Here is a 16,035-nt window from a genome sequence, read left to right as displayed (position 1 = left end):
AGAGGACATGAGACAAAGCCTAAGAGCAGCAAATATCTGCATGTTGAGAAGAGGCTGCTTCACATTTCACTGCAAATGTTGAAGGTTGGGTTTTTTTGTTGTTGTGTTTTGTTTTTTTTTTTTTTTTAAACAACACTAAGGACTACTAGCTGAGCTTTACTGAAGAGATACAGGAAGGCATCATTACAGAAGGGCTGGACAAAACTATCATCCGTTTGTAATACCCTCTGCAACCTCATTAACTTGCATATGCTTTGCTGCCAGTGTGACCTGGCCTCAGCAGGCTGCTGCCACAGATAAAAAGAGAAGGAAAATCACCATGTTTTAATAGGAGCAGTGGTTATTTATGGCAGGTGCCGGAAGTTTCCAGTGGGTTGCAGAGGATTTTCAGTGTCAGAAAGGAAAGACTGTTTAGCAGCCAGGGCATTATGGCAATTCGAGACTGCTCACAGCCTGCTTTACTAGATTAAGTGTTCAGTTATCTGCAACTCCCAGTGAAGTCCTTGACAGCATGTGGCACGGAATACCCTCAGCCCCAAAGAATAGTCAAGTTGTGATGTGTATTAGATCAATGTTCCTTGCACTGCTTACGTGAGAGTTGGGCATTGCTGCCAGCTCTGCGCAAGTGGCAAAGGACGTATCTACAGTATGCAACGGGACATGCGGAGGAGGCAGGAGATAAGTAAGCTTGAGGATGGGTTGGGTGCATGAGATGGGGTGCAGAGCTATACTGACAAGAGCTGTACAGCTCTGGAGATGTTGCAGCCACGTGTCCGTGCTCGTCATGCTGTTGCATATAGTTGGGCTGGAAGAGGATGCATGCATCAATTGACTTGTTGGATTTTGATGGTAGGTGAAAGCCAACCAACAGTCATTATAAGCCAAATGTCAATTCTGTATCAGCCAGTTATTGAAGACAGGGTTTATTATGCCTTCTATTAACCCATTCCAAATGATGTGATAGGTCATGTCTCCTTCAGTCCTCTGGCTTCAAGAGGACTACTGGTAAGAGGCAGTCCCTGTTGGAGCCGGGGTTGGCATTCAGATGTCGCTGGCACAAGTGTCCACCTTACCACATTCGGATCAAGTTGACTTTGCCATCCTGTGACCCCATATTATAGAGGCAAAGACCTTCTTTCATGTAGCCATATGAAAGTGAAGATAGCCTCAACTTCTTTCTCTTGGTCTGAAATGTTGTAATTTTCCTCTGTAAAACTGGCTTTGGAGCTTGCTTTTTGCAGTGGTGTTGGTAGTACATCTCTCCAGGCTGCAGTGATGACATAGGATGTGTTCAGTTATCCTAAGTCTTCTCCACCCTTTAAAGTGTCGGTTTTCAAATTTATTGAATCAACTGTGGTGTGTTTTTTTTTTCTTTTATCCTGTGCAGTGTTTGAAAATAAAGATAAGATTGTGATCATCATGGAGTATGCAAGTAAAGGAGAGTTGTATGATTACATCAGTGAGAGGCGGCGACTGAGCGAAAGAGAGACAAGACACTTCTTTCGACAAATAGTCTCTGCTGTACATCACTGCCACAAGGTGAGCAAAGGATTTGATATTGAAAAATGCTATTTGAAGGCTGAGTAGCGGCTTATATATTTCAAAGCATGTCTGAGGCAACAGCATTCATTATTAAATATGACAGCATGTGATGATATCAGCACAACTTTCATTAAAAGTGCTATAGTAGTTCACTGCCTGTTTTTAAAGACTAAGGATGTTTTCCTGTGTTATGGCAGTTAGCAGCCACTCCCTTACATTAGCCCTACATTGCATTTTTGCCTTGGAAATAATTCTCCTGACATAAAAAAAAAATAAAATTAACACCATAAACTGGAAAAGGAATCCCATAGAACTTCTACAACATTAATATTAATGCATTCAAATGAACTATAGTTTTCAATTCGAATATGCAAGTGAACAACTTTAGAATAGGAGATAAAATATATGAAAGAAAAAAGCCAAGAGAAAGGTATGAATGTTCATGCATGAGCTTTAGCATGTACTCATTCTGGATAGGCAAAACTAACTTTTCCAGATGTAGCAGAAGCACTAGAAAGATACCCTTTGCTAATGACTTTATCCATCATGGTACCCACTAGAATGACAATTTAAGAAATTAAACCCAAGGTAGGTGACTGGGTCTCATCGTGGACCTTTTATCCTTGCTAACGAACCAACTGCATAGAGCCGAAACTTGCATGAGGCTGAGAGCATTGAACAGCTAACACAATTTTTTGTTTCAATTCTTAAACACTTTAATCTCCACTTGAATTCTGATAAACAAGGGCAGTTCTCAAAGTCCTCACTGCGCAGCGCTGAAAAGCTGCAGCGCCCTTCCCTCTGCAGTTATTTTTTCCCAAATTTCTTTAAAGAAGGCCCTGACCTAAACCCAGCTTGTTTGCTTCCATCCCTAACATTTACAGTCCTTTAGGATTATAACTCCCCTGATCCACGTGGCTGCACATTGGAGGAACGAGGGCTTTTGTAAGGACTAACGTCATTGACAGATATTGTTTTCTGGTGCCTGGGAAGAATATATTGCTTTCACGCAGTGGGGCAGGATCCGGGCTGGAATTAAGTTCTGAAAAGACACCCCCCAGCCCCCCTGCTGTTTTAGAGGCTTTGTGGGAGGACAGATTCCAGTCATTCTTCCCTTAACCACATACCAAGTGACTAATACATCGCCTGTCACTAGTCACTGGGCCGTGAGTGTTATGACAGTGAAATCAGCCCTGAAATGAAGATGCAAAGACCACCCTGCCAGCTCACCTTTAATTTTCCCAATATTTTCTCATGTTCTCCCCCCTGTTTTTTTCTTCCTTGTTTCAGAACGGTGTTGTCCACAGGGACCTAAAATTGGAAAACATCCTTCTTGATGACAATTTTAATATTAAGGTAGGATTCTTATTCTCAGCTTCTCAGAATGGATTTGCATGTTTTGTAAAATTTTTATCCAAGGTATTAGAAAAGCCAGTGTTATGGCAACAGCTGCTAAGCAACAGCATCTGGCAAGAGGCTCAGGGGTTTTGGAGGCTGGGGAAAGAGCACCAGTGGTGACGAGTCATACACGCTAAATGAAGCTTTGCATAATTTGGGGGAGAAGGCCCTGTCCTGCCACCCAAGGTCCATGATTCCCAAAGCAGTATCTATATACTGGTAGGAAACTGCAGAGTATTTCGTGCAGTCGGGTTTATTGTACGAATTATATTATTGCTGGCTGCTGCTGGGGCTAGGAAAAAACTCTTCTGGTTTACAGGGTTCAAGTGCCTCCTACAGAACACTCTGAATGTCCTTTTGATCATGGCTGGAAAATAAGCAAATAGAGTTTCAAAATAAACCTAGTAAAGCACATGTGCTTCATTAGGAAATGGCCTTGGAACTCCAGACACTAACGTATACTTTGGATAGTGATGTCAGTGATGTCATTTCCATGTCATTTCTCCCCAGTGAAAGCATGGGAATGACCTTTTTTCCCTTCTTCTTCTTTTTTTTCCTAATAGCTGTAGCACAAAGATAAATAATGCAGAGATGAGTGGAGTTTCCAGGTGGCTGAACCTGTTTCACTTGCAACTTTGCTCCTCCCTGGGTAGCTCGATGTGAGGGTGGCTGCGTGCTCTCATCTATGGGCAAACAAGCAGAGGGAGGGACACCAAAGAGTTTCTGCTGACGCTTGGGCATCTTTGCTTCATTAACAAAGTAATCGAGAAGCTCCCTGCATAGCCAAATATCTAAATAGCCTGGATCTTCATTTTGACTCCACTGAAAAGCCACAGGGCTGCACGCACTGCCTTCCGTGCTTCACGCTGGAGAGATTGTCTTCATTTTAAGCTGATGTGCAATGGAAATGGAAAGTAACATATGGTAGCTGCCATCTGTGTAACGCTGATGACAGAAGCTAACTTGGATCAACTAGTGGATTAAAGGCACATAAATATGTGGTTTCTAAAAATAGGCTTTTACAGAAGGCCCATCCAATGCAATACTTGGGTGTTTCGCTGTTAACATCCAGTCTTAGAGCGAACTTTCCTGCTCCTGTTCGGACAGGGACACTGGCTGCAGCAGCCCGAGCTGTTCTCAGCAGGGCTGAAAACAAAAAGTAGCCTTTCTAGGACATTGTATACGAAACAGGCTTCCGCAGGCAGGATGACCTTTCTTTCCGCATTACACGCCAAACTATCTTCCCAGCTAATCAGAGAATTCTTGAGAGAAAAGAGGAATTTGGGGAATTTGCTAGCTGCGGTGGCCTGGATCTCCGCACTGTGGTCCTCATATGCAAAACCAATCACTTCCTCAAGTCTCCAGGGAGCTGCACTTTGTCGTAAGGCTCCGCTCCCTCCCCTGTCTCCTTTATGGGAGTCTAATCATCCTGTGGTGAGAGCAGGAGGATGGGGCAGGGACAGGGAACATGGAGGTGACCCAGGGCCTTCAGAACCACAGATGCATTTCAGCTGCCATAGCAAGTGGCACTGCTGTGGAAGAAATTTGGGTAGCCGCAACTCCCCACATCCCTTCCAATCATTTGGACATCTTTTTCTAGAAGGCTTCGTTTTCCTGAACCATGTTGTGTTTAAGCTGCAGCGTAGGTATTTTGTGTATTTCCAGCCTTTCCTCAGTTACTTCTCTGCAAACCGTAATGCACGCCTCTGAGCGGGCAAGGCTGCCTTGGCGTGGGTAGGTGGCTGCAAGCTCCCTCGTTGTCCTCTGGCAACTGTTTCCGCAAAGGGTCTTTATTTATTAGCAAGAGGCTATTTATTCCCAAGACCGAGCTTGGGAAGCAGTTGGTATTTCATACCTCTTGCTATCAATAGCGTTTGAATTTGGGTTACTTCAAGAGATAACTTTTTGCATTGTTTTCCTTTTTCGCCCTGCTCTTTTTTTTTACACCTCATGACTAAGCTGAGCTTTGAATGCTTGCTGTTAAGCACACTGCCACTATTTCTCGGATACTGAAGCTTTGAATATGTTACTGTGGTTTCTATGCTACTTGCACAGAATTTTACTTCCCACTTTTTCTTTGTTTCGCTAAATAGTAACCGTTGGCAAGGAAACACATATGGAGCTGTAAATTATTTATCAGGAGTAAATTTATCAGGTCCTCATTCTGAGAGTATTTACGTGTGGTTTATTCAGGCAGAAGAAGAGAAATATGCAGTTTGGGGTTTGGTATTGACTGATGGTTTCAAATACTCAGTGGAAGGCATTTTCTAGAAATGGAGTGATAGTCTTATCTGTACTTTCCCAGTATTTATATTTCATTCAGTGAATTACAAAGCACTTACAAAATTGGCTATTTGATTTTAAGAATGAGAAAATGAAAGGAATCTCTTTGTTCTTGGGTGCAATGTGCAGTTAAATACATGTTTCTGAAGAAGACAGTGTTCTATACATTATGATATGCACGAACACGTCATAGTAATGTGAGGAAAAAATAAGATGTTGTAAAAATAGATCCATGTATAGCAACTTAAGCAGTACTTTTAGAACAGGAAATAAAGAGGGCAAGTAATCCATTAGAAATTATTATCTGACCTAGAAGGGCCCCAAGCCATTTTACATGATACTACACTAACTTGGAAACCCTTCTTAAATTTTAGCTAATTAAATGAAGGTCATGAAGGAGTGTATGGAGACATAATCATCTTTTTAAAAAAAAATTACGATAGTGAGTAAAAGTCTCTGGAGTTATATGTTGGAGTACAGCAACTACGAAATACCAGTGTCTGAAAGCTGACAGAAAATTACACATTTTGAAGAGTTCTGCAGGTCCACAGGCCAGAGGTGGAGGGTGATGAGGGGAAGAAAGTGATGTGATCTATACTATATAATTGTGTTTTTCAGGGACTTGGTGTATGCAGCAATATTTCTTACAAATTATTACTTAAAACCCCTAAAGGCAGCAAACACAAGTGAATAAAACAAGTTTCAAAACACTTGTGAGACTGAACATGCACGCAGATCCGTGGGGTACAAGGAGTTCATCCAGTTCATCCAGTTGATCCATTAATCAAACAGTACCTTACCTTGCTCCCCAGATATACGCTCAACTATCTAGCAGAAACCCCAGTGAGAATGTATCTCCTGGGACCTAGTCTGTCTGCGGAGGTCAACAGTGGAGCACAATGCTAGAGATAAACTTCACCAAGACACTGCAGCCTCCCAGGGCAGAAAAATGTTATTTGCTTTCTTACCTTGTTCATGGTGCCGTGTTCTTTAAAGAAATAACGTGGTGATGAAATTAGGGTTTCTGCAGCATCTACAAGCCTCTCCTTCCTCACATTCACATGCCAGCTGCTAACAGCACAGTTCACCTTAAAATTTACTCCATTCTCCTTTCAGCTGCCCGCACTTGCTGCCTTCCACCATCCAGCTCTAGGTAACTCAGAGCTGCCCCTCTGCTTGCCCCGGGTTCCCGGGGCGGGTACAGCTGCTCCCCCACCACACAGTGGCAGAGCAGCCTCTTGGTGGCGTTTTCATCCCATCGAGAGGACATCATCATTCTTAATCCTAACACAGCTGGAGGTGGTCAGGGTCAGACAGGCAGCAGGGCTAAGGCAGTCCCAAAGCCCCGAAAGAGCTGCCCTGGGTTGCTGAGTTAGAAAGCGCTTTGTGGGAAGAGATTCACACTGCCTTTAGGCATCTTTCTTGCCAAGAAAGGTTGGACCAGATGATCCTTGAGGTCCCTTCCAACCTGATATTCTGTGATTCTATGATTCTGTGATTCTGTGATCTGTCTTTGGTGGTCTTCAAAAAAAGCCTTCTCCTGGTGTCATCTTCTCTTCATTGGTTTTAAAAGGACTGAGGATGCTAGCTTTTGGTTCATTGTGGGTGTGAATTGACTAGAAGAAACAGCAGCGGGGCGAGGATGTGACTGCCTCCATTTGCCCATAGCTCTTGCAGTTTTGCCTGATGAGGACCACACGTTCCCGGTGCAGCGCTGCAGCTCTCCCCTAGAGCCTAAATCCCCAAAACTGCATGCAGGGAGGTGCAGAGAAACTGCTGCCCAGTGCAGCAGCCAGGGAATTAGTGCCTCTTGCTGGTCTATCCAAATACCGTGTCCCTACCCCCAGGGACACACCTGTCATGCAGCCTGGCGCGATGGAGGGGGCCTGCTTGCTCACAGTAGGGCTGTGGCAGCTCCTGGGCTGGGAATTGCACCTAAAAGAGATGTCTAGCAGGGGTTGACGTAAACTGTATGATCAACCCCAAAGTGATAGAAGGAGAGAAGAATGCAAGTATAATAGTAACATAATCCTACTAACTGCACTTTCTCTTGAGCTGGTAAGGGGACACCAATCAGACTAACCACTAAAAACCCATGAGGGTTTCACATATACAGAGTAAGTGTATGTAATTGGGATTTACCGTGCTGGAAGTCTCACCCACTGCACATACATTTCATTTGCTTTAAGAGACCTAATTATTTCTCTATCTACAGTACAAAGAGACAGATTCTTAAGTGGGATAAAACTGTCAATTTCCATGAGTGTGAACTTCATGGAATTTATAGTCCACACTTAAACAATAAATTACATCTGGTTTACCCTAGCTAACAGTAAATATGAAACATACACCTCCTGAAGCGAGGGGAATAAAAGTCCACTTCCCCGCTCCTCCCAATTTAGGAAGTTTTTTTGACTTGATGCCTTAGTTCCATTTAAGTGCCAAGAACATGAAGTAATGTTGGCTTCTATTAATCTTGTTTTGGGGGGCATGACAGTTTTAATGGGAAAAGCTGATAAACATCAGTCTGTGAATATGGGAGTGGACTGTAACGTAAATACTCTTTTCCTGAATGGTCAAAATGAAAACATGAATGCCCAAGTCTGAGAGTTCTTAGTGTGAACAATGGTATGTGTATCCCTATATATATATTCATGCACATCCACATGCATTTTATACATTCCATGGTGTTAAGGGAATATATTTTCTTAAGGAATCACACTGTGCAGTGTTTGTCCTTGTCTTAGCTGCATCCTGAACTAAAATAAGACTCGATGACCAGCACGAAGTTTTAACACTGAAATGATCCCATTCTTCCCCTGATTGACAGGGCACACTTCATAAGGCTTAAAACCAACTTCCTGCAAGCCAGGCAGGGTGACTTGATAAGAAAGTGGAATTTAAGGCAATTAAGTGCAATCTGAGCCATGAGAATATGTTTGCAGACTGCAATTCTACACCAGCTGTTTTCAATGACATTCCAGCCATACAATGAAGATTTTACAAACCGCATTTATTTAAGGGTTGAATTTTCTGCTGTGGGTTCATAATATGCTGTTTGGGGGACTGAGTGAATTCAAACTATGAATGGACATGGTGAGATGAATTGGCATTAATGAACAGGAATCAGCTGCTCTTTGAGCAGGATATTATGAGTTGAAATTGTCAGTGGAACACCTGATATTTGCTCTGTGACTTTTGTGAAAATGACATTTTCAAAATTAAGTTTATATTTTTAACATAAAAGTATCTTTATCTATATATCTATGTCTGTATCTATTCATAGATAAAGTGTGTGTATATATATTTCTATTTTGGCATAGGGAAAGACAATCAGGAACTCCTGCCTGTACTTTATCAACTTTGTTCATTTTGGTCTCAACTGTGACACTTTTAGGTGTAGCTGTAGGATTTTGGATAGCAGAGACAAAGTCTTTATGTCTCCCAAGAGTTCACTAGACGTTGCAATTAAATGGGTATTAACAGCGCTGATGATACACATTTTAGCAAGTGAATAATGCTGCTGGCAAATCCTTTTCTTTTCCATTCACTTTGTGTTTTCTTGAATTTTCTCTTGTGAAAATTCCTGGGATTTAATTTCTTTCTGGTAGGAAAGTCCTGAGTAAGGTGAAGAAAACCCAGAGAAAATGTTTGTCTCTTATAGGTATAAATTGATAATACCTTTTTTATGCCGATGCTTAATGTCTTTTATGGTGATAGTGGGCAGTAATTGAAGTACCTCTGGGGAAGAGAAACGTTTGCGTTTTAAACAAGATGAAAAATGAGATGTGTTGCCTTGTACTAGAGAAACAAAGGAAATGCAAAGGTTGTGGGAGTATTTAGTGTTGTTGTCCTCAGCCTTTGTTTTGTAAGAACAAGAACAGAGAATTGAAGTAAACAAAATATTTGGACCTGATCCTGCAATTCCTACATGGGCAAAATTCCCAACAGTCTCAAGGGAAGTTTTGTTTGTGTTGGGAAAGCCGGATTTGGGCCCATTGTTTCCAGTTAGGAACCAGACTTGTGTTTATTATCTCATGATAGACATCTCGTGTGCTCAGATTCCTCAGCCGGAGTCCCTGAATCTGGAAGAGTTAGCGAGTGCCTCACTTTCCCCCTCTTTCATGCGTAGCTAAGTTCCAGATGATCTCAAACTTCCCTCTCTTCCGTAACGCTTAGTTTCCTGTGACACTGTGGCCTCACTCCGCCTGTTGGATTTAAAGGTCTTGCCTTTCAGCTTGCATATGCACAATAAGAACGGTAGTACCTTCTGCTTGCTTTCCTTTGGTATTAGTGTTTAGACAAGATGAAGAGCAATCAGTGGACAGCAGGCCCGGTGCCTCCCAGCATGAGGTTGTCTTTGCAAGCATAAGCAATTCATCCAGGATAAAATTACTGACTGATGGTTGTGCAGTCAGTCGGTGACCTGTCTGTGAATGGAACCAAAGCGTCCTTGTTCCTCATCTGGAGGATTTTACCCGGGGACCCTTCTCCTACTCTGAATGGTCTTTGAAGAAAAAAGTAAAAAAAAATAACAGAATAATGGGTTGACAGGGGAACTTGAGAGATTATCTACATCAAGATCCCTGCCATACAGCAGGGTCAAATATAGCGAAGTCCTTCCTGATAGAGGATTTTCTGTTGCATTAAGATATTGTTAATACTACAAATGCCTTGTGCAATTCTGTTTGCAGATTGCTGATTTTGGACTCTCCAACCTTTATCACAAAGACAAGTTTCTGCAGACCTTTTGCGGAAGCCCACTCTATGCTTCCCCTGAAATAGTTAATGGACGACCTTACAGAGGCCCAGAGGTAAGAAGGGTCAGTTTTTAGAGGTGGTATGGGGATGTCTTTGATGGTAATGTTCTTGAGGGTTAGTCTTAATGCTAGTGTTGCCACATGTGGTCTCGCTTGGGTCTCTCCCATGTTGAAAGTTCTCAAGCTGCCTTCATTTGCTTTTGTTTGCTTTGCCTGTGGTTAGTCAGATGTTGGATACCGGTTTGCCCATCAGTAGGCGCAGCTGGAGGCGATGCTGCTCTTGTGGTGCTAATGTCAGGGAGAACAGTGGGGATCAGCTTTCCTGGGCTTCACACGCATTGTCTCTGTATTACAGGTTGACAGCTGGGCCCTTGGTGTATTGCTTTACACTCTGGTTTATGGAACGATGCCCTTTGATGGCTTCGATCACAAAAATCTCATCAGGCAGATCAGCAGTGGAGAATATCGTGAGCCAACACAGACCTCAGGTATAAAAAAGGAGTGAGGGCTGAGTACTGAGCTGACAGGAGTTCAGAATGGAGGGTTTGCCCAGCCCCTTCCAGCATGGTTTGGTGTCATATTAGAATGACGAAGAAAAAAAAATCTCTCGTTCCCCTACTGACTTCATCTGCTATCAATTCCCATCTGGGTACAGCATTTACCAAAAGCCCTTTTGAAATGAAAGTTTTATAGCACATATATTTTACTGCCTTGGGGAAGCTGTAACAGGCTCTTTTAACTAGATGTATGACAGTGGAAGGTCTGTTAGCTATTGCAAGTGGAATTGTTCAGACAAGCTGTAAACCGATACAGCATACTGGTACAGATCAGTCCTCTAACTACACTGTGGTATATCACAAGCAGAGAGAAGATGAATGGTCAGAGCGACGCAGTCTCTTATCCGAGAAGGCAGGCCAAAATCTGAGTTAATGCCAGTATGTTTGCGTTTACTTCTACTTAGAGGAGAACACGTTAACCAGTCACCTGACAGAAGAGCATCAACCAAGTCTGGGTGATTGATTATAATGGCTCTTTCCAGCCTTAAACATCTATGTATATATAATATTTAAATGAATATTTATCTTGGATCATTTGTTTGCCATCCCTTTCAGTTTTCTGCCTTCTTGCTCTCTTTATGAAAATATACCTTTAAAATATACATAAGACTACGCTGTTTATGGAAAAAGTAAATACAAAATCAATAATGTGTAGATCATTTAAAATATCCTAATTCCCCTTTGTTTTCCTCTAAGTTTTGTGATTATTAGAGTTGATAGGTTGGTGACTTCCTTCACTAATATGGAACTATTCACTGACTAATATGGTACAAATATTAATTTCTTTGGTAACCCAGTGTACATTTCCCAGAGTGAATAATTTTCTTTTGATCAGAAGTAGTTCTCAAATGCATTTTCAGATATGGACTGATGCCCAAAGCATTGACCCCTTTCAGTTATTCTGTAGTAAGAAGCAATATTTTTTCTCATTTGACTAGCTTCACATTTCAATTTTAAACTGAGAAAACCAAGAGTGCCCATATTCTAAATATCGTATGTTCCATTCTTTGTCCGTAGATGCTCGTGGTCTTATCCGATGGATGCTGATGGTAAACCCTGAACGCCGAGCAACCATTGAAGACATCGCCAACCACTGGTGGGTTAACTGGGGCTACAAGAGTAGTGTTTGTGACTGTGATGCTATGAGGGACTCTGAGTCCCCATTGCTGGCAAGGTTCATTGATTGGCATCACCGATCTACTGGCCTCCAACCAGAGACTGATACCAAAATGAAGTGCCTTTCTAAGCCCAAAGGTCCTGAGGTCACACTAGAGAGACAGAGGTCTCTGAAAAAATCAAAAAAGGAAAATGACATTGCACAGTCCATCCAGGAAGGAGGAGCTGAAAATGCATCCAAACCCACCTCCAAGAGACCCAAAGGCATCCTGAAGAAAAGGAGCAACAGTGAACATCGATCTCACAGTGCAGGTTTCATCGAAGGAGTGGTCAGCCCAGTGTTACCCTCTGCTTTTAAGCTGGAGCAAGAGTTGTGTAGGACTGGCGTAGCCATTAAAAGTGTTGTGGAGGGAGAGGTAGTGGGCAAATATGGCACTAAGCAGTCTTCACTAATGCCAAAAAAAGGAATCTTAAAGAAGACTCAGCAGAGGGAGTCCGGCTATTACTCCTCTCCAGAACGAAGTGAATCTTCTGAACTCTTGGACAATAATGATGAGACAGTAAACAGTGACACTTCTCCAGGGGTCACAGAGCCATCCAGAAATGGGTCTTACAGCCATTCCTGCAGGCGTAAGGGCATCTTGAAACATAACAGCAAGTATTCTACCAGCAGCACTGAATCTGCTTTGATTAGCCCTGACACACCAACGCTGGAGGCCATGGAAGAAGTTGTCCTGCCTGGGGATGCATTACCTCGAAGTTACAGTCGTCCTTCCAGCGTGATTAGTGATGACAGTATTTTGTCCAGTGACTCCTTTGATTTGCTGGATTTGCAAGAGAACAGGCCAAACAGACAGCGGATACGGAGCTGTGTCTCTGCTGAAAATTTCCTCCAGATCCAAGACTTCGAAGGACTTCAGAACCGCCCACGGCCACAGTATCTAAAACGTTATCGCAACCGTCTGGGGGACAGCAGTTTTTCCCTTCTCACAGACATGGATGATGTGACTCAGGTCTACAAGAAAGCCCTGGAGATCTGCAACAAGCTCAACTAGCAGAGGGAAGATGGAGGGGAGGGAAGGGAGTATTTCTGTGTACCTTTATGATGGAGTAAGCCAAGTCACTGATTTGCTGACAATGGCAAGTTTTGCTTCAAAGGACCTGACTATACCTACTAAGCTGAACTCCTAGTAAAGTAGCCCCAAAGCCATCTCACACTTCTCGTAATTTTGTGTCCTCAGAATATTACCTACCTTACCAGAGCAAAACCTTTGGTCTTTGTATATGTGATGTAAGCACATCAGGATCTAGCAGACCAAAGCATCAAGATTTAATGGCTCAGAGTCAAAGCTAGACAGAATTAAAACTGGAAGCGAGGGACACATGTTTTGAGAGGTTTGTAATTCATATTAGATTAGCTTTATCGAGAGATGAGTTGAATTCTTCAAGTCAATTTTCGATGTCTTTTAGAAAGAGAACCTTTATTTTCCCCTGAAGTTATTCATCTGGGTACAGGCATTGCACATTGGGAATCTTTAGCTTGCATTATGCAGGAGGCCAGGCTAGGTGGTCACCATGGTCCCTTCCACTGGGGTCACCTGAGGGGTTCTGAACGCATTCTGGGACAGACAATTTGAGAGACTCATCCCAGAATAACCTCACGTGGTGTATGTGGACAGGTGGTGGAGCAGGCATTCAGATCTGGCCTCTCCCACAGCCGTTGCTCTTCAGGGAGCAGGAGGCCCTAAAATTGTTTCCGACTACCGCTCATACCAGCAAAAACAGTCACAGAAATTATAAAGGGAACTGAAAGGAATGGATGTTATCAGCAGCTAAATGACCTTGTAAGGCATTTCAACCCATGTGTTCAATTTGTCACTCTTTCAAAATGGCCAGCCAGATGAATGCCCAGACAAAGATGGATCTAACAAAGGGTCTCAAGGGTTAACTGACTCTCCAATCTAGAGTTCAGTCGCTGTCAGCAAATGGTGCCACCTTGCCGTTAGCTTGTAGTATTTGAGGGTGACAGGTAGTTTGCGACCAGAACGTTAGATAAGGAAAAGGTTGTAGCATGTAGGAAATGGATAGAGGTCAGAAAGTTAGTGGGAAGATGCCTTTCTCCAAATGAAAATGTTTCTAGGTAGGTAGTAATGGAACAGAAAGAACTGAGCAATGAAATGATAATGGTAGATTTGATAACAGAGTTTGCGTAAAATTGCAGGCCTCTCTCTTTATAGTGTGGCTGGTACTGCGTGTGCAATGGTACCAGTTTGAAAAAAAAACCGAGAAGGATTTGTGTTTGTGTTCTCAGACATATCTAACTATTCAGACTGAAGGCTTCAACTCCCATAAAGGTACCACATGGGTCTACTGGATTACCTGAATGTAAGCCTACGTCAGAAAGGCACTGTGTGTTTGACGGGCCTGGGCAAACTGGAATCTTCAGGCTCATTTCAGTCTCATTTCCGTGAGCACATAGCCCCTGGCTTTCTTGGAGGTGCACTGGTGCAAATAAGTGGCAGGTTTCAGCCTATGATGTCAGATGATCCACAGCTGCAAAATTTAATGTCTACACGCATAGCCAGAGCAGAGGAGCACGGGGCAAGCTCTGTTCTCACTCCTGCCCTGTAACTGGAAATGAAAGCAGAATTTGGCCCACTGTGTCCCAAATCCTAGAGATCAGACAGAAATGGAATAGAGTTCCTCTGGCGATTCCCTGGAAACTGGGGATAACCCCCTAAATCATTGGCATCTGGGGCAGGGAGCTATTTCACTTGCAGATTCCTTGTTCAGTGTATCATGGTACTCAAGTCTGCCGGTTCCTCCTAAAAATCAACTGGGCTACCTAGCAGAAAGATGAATGAGCTTGAATTTCCTAGATCAGTTAATCTGCCTCTACGGAAAACCTTTACTTATTGTGAAACACTGGACCAAATTTGGCCCTGGAGTCCGCGGCATCAATACCATGAAATCTATGAGAGATGTGCTCTCAGGCAGTCAAGTGAAATGTGGCTCATTGTCCATTTGCTCAGGAAGGGCACCTGCAGGTCATTTCCCTACAGATGCGTACCTCTCTGTATGATGTTCAGACATCCCATCTTCTCACAGGCCCTGCATGCGCTCTTTTAGCCCATCCCAAATGAACGCCCCGTTTTGCAGTGTATTGAGTTGACAAGTTTGCTGTGGTGCATTTTAAAACAACTTGTCATAGTCTCCACAGCCTTTCTGAAACAAGGATGTGCTTTGCAGCCGCGGCTTTTAACTCGTGCCCCGGAGCATGAGAGCCAGATCCTCAGCTGGTGTAAATCAGCGCTGTCCCCTTGACATGACGGAGCATCATTTTGGTGGGGTTACGCTGATTGACACCTTCCCTGCTGATCTGGCACTAAACCTTGAATGGATTTATAGAGGTTTCAGGACAAAGGGAAGGGAACTCAGCCGGCCGTGGCAGGGAAGTGAGGAGCACCCCAAAAGCTCGTATCTCCCGAGGCTTTTGCCCAGGCCTGCTTCCTTGTGTACAAATGTGAATGAGTGAGTGACTGCTTGCTGCCAAACTGGAAATGTTACGTAGGGATTTACTGGCATGTTACTGGCATGTTACATGTTTACTGGCATGTTATCATTCCTAGAAGAGAAGAAAAAAAAAAAAAACTTGACTGCACATTGTTATTATTAGTGTTGTGATTTTTATTTAATTTTTTTGTAATACAAAGTTGACTTTTTTATTTGAATTTGTCTTTTTTTTTTTATTTATTGGTCTGAAAGCCATTTCAAAGGTATAATAATATATTTGGTGTAATTTAATTGGTGCAACATTATTTTACAGCTCCGGCCAAAATTGTTTGGTGTTATTTTTTGGGGTTTTTTTGTTTTTTTCTCCCAATCCTTGGTTGGTTTGAGCTCTACGAGGCACACAGGGGAAAACGCTGGATAATCACCCAAAGTGTTTGTATTTTTAATCTGATACTGTTTTTTATTAAATAAAATGAAATTAATGTAACTGTGAAAAGTCTCTCTTTCTCTCTCCCTTTTCTTTTTCACCGTACATCAGCATAAGCCGAGGCCAAATGGTAATGAACTTGTCATGCAGAAATACAGCAGCATCTCAGCACATTGTACCAAGTTGTTTATGCAAAGCTTCTTGGCTTGTTTGTGCACTTGAATATAATGTGGGTGGCCACGGAGACTCCCGTGCTATGAAGCATTTGGCACTGCAGAGCAACCAGAGCTTTCCGCTGTAGAAATGTTTGGTGGAGAAGAATAGCTGACTGGGGTTTCTCTGCTGGAGATGAATGAGCTTTGTGGGCCAGGTGTGCTGGGGGTGAGACAAAGCAGGCTGGCCGACCAGGCACGGCACGACTCATTTGTAGCCCAGAGGC

The 16,035-nt window shown here is 43.0% G+C and overlaps 1 protein-coding gene across 1 annotated transcript in view; it reads left to right on the top strand.

The window, feature by feature from the left end:
- NUAK1 (NUAK family kinase 1) overlaps window positions 1-15,665 on the top strand; it is a 50,283-nt gene extending 34,618 nt beyond the window's left edge. Inside the window, exons 3-7 of the mRNA XM_054219074.1 lie at window positions 1,388-1,539; window positions 2,833-2,898; window positions 9,918-10,037; window positions 10,339-10,471; window positions 11,558-15,665. Coding sequence (XP_054075049.1) covers window positions 1,388-1,539; window positions 2,833-2,898; window positions 9,918-10,037; window positions 10,339-10,471; window positions 11,558-12,711 — 1,625 coding nt within the window. The 3' untranslated portion in view covers window positions 12,712-15,665. The remainder of the gene's footprint in view (window positions 1-1,387; window positions 1,540-2,832; window positions 2,899-9,917; window positions 10,038-10,338; window positions 10,472-11,557) is intronic.
- Window positions 15,666-16,035: the final 370 nt, after the last annotated feature.

This window comes from Rissa tridactyla, chromosome 1 (assembly GCF_028500815.1).
Source record: "Rissa tridactyla isolate bRisTri1 chromosome 1, bRisTri1.patW.cur.20221130, whole genome shotgun sequence".
NCBI classification, from domain to species: domain Eukaryota; kingdom Metazoa; phylum Chordata; class Aves; order Charadriiformes; family Laridae; genus Rissa; species Rissa tridactyla.
This window is presented reverse-complemented; position numbering and strand designations above follow the sequence as displayed.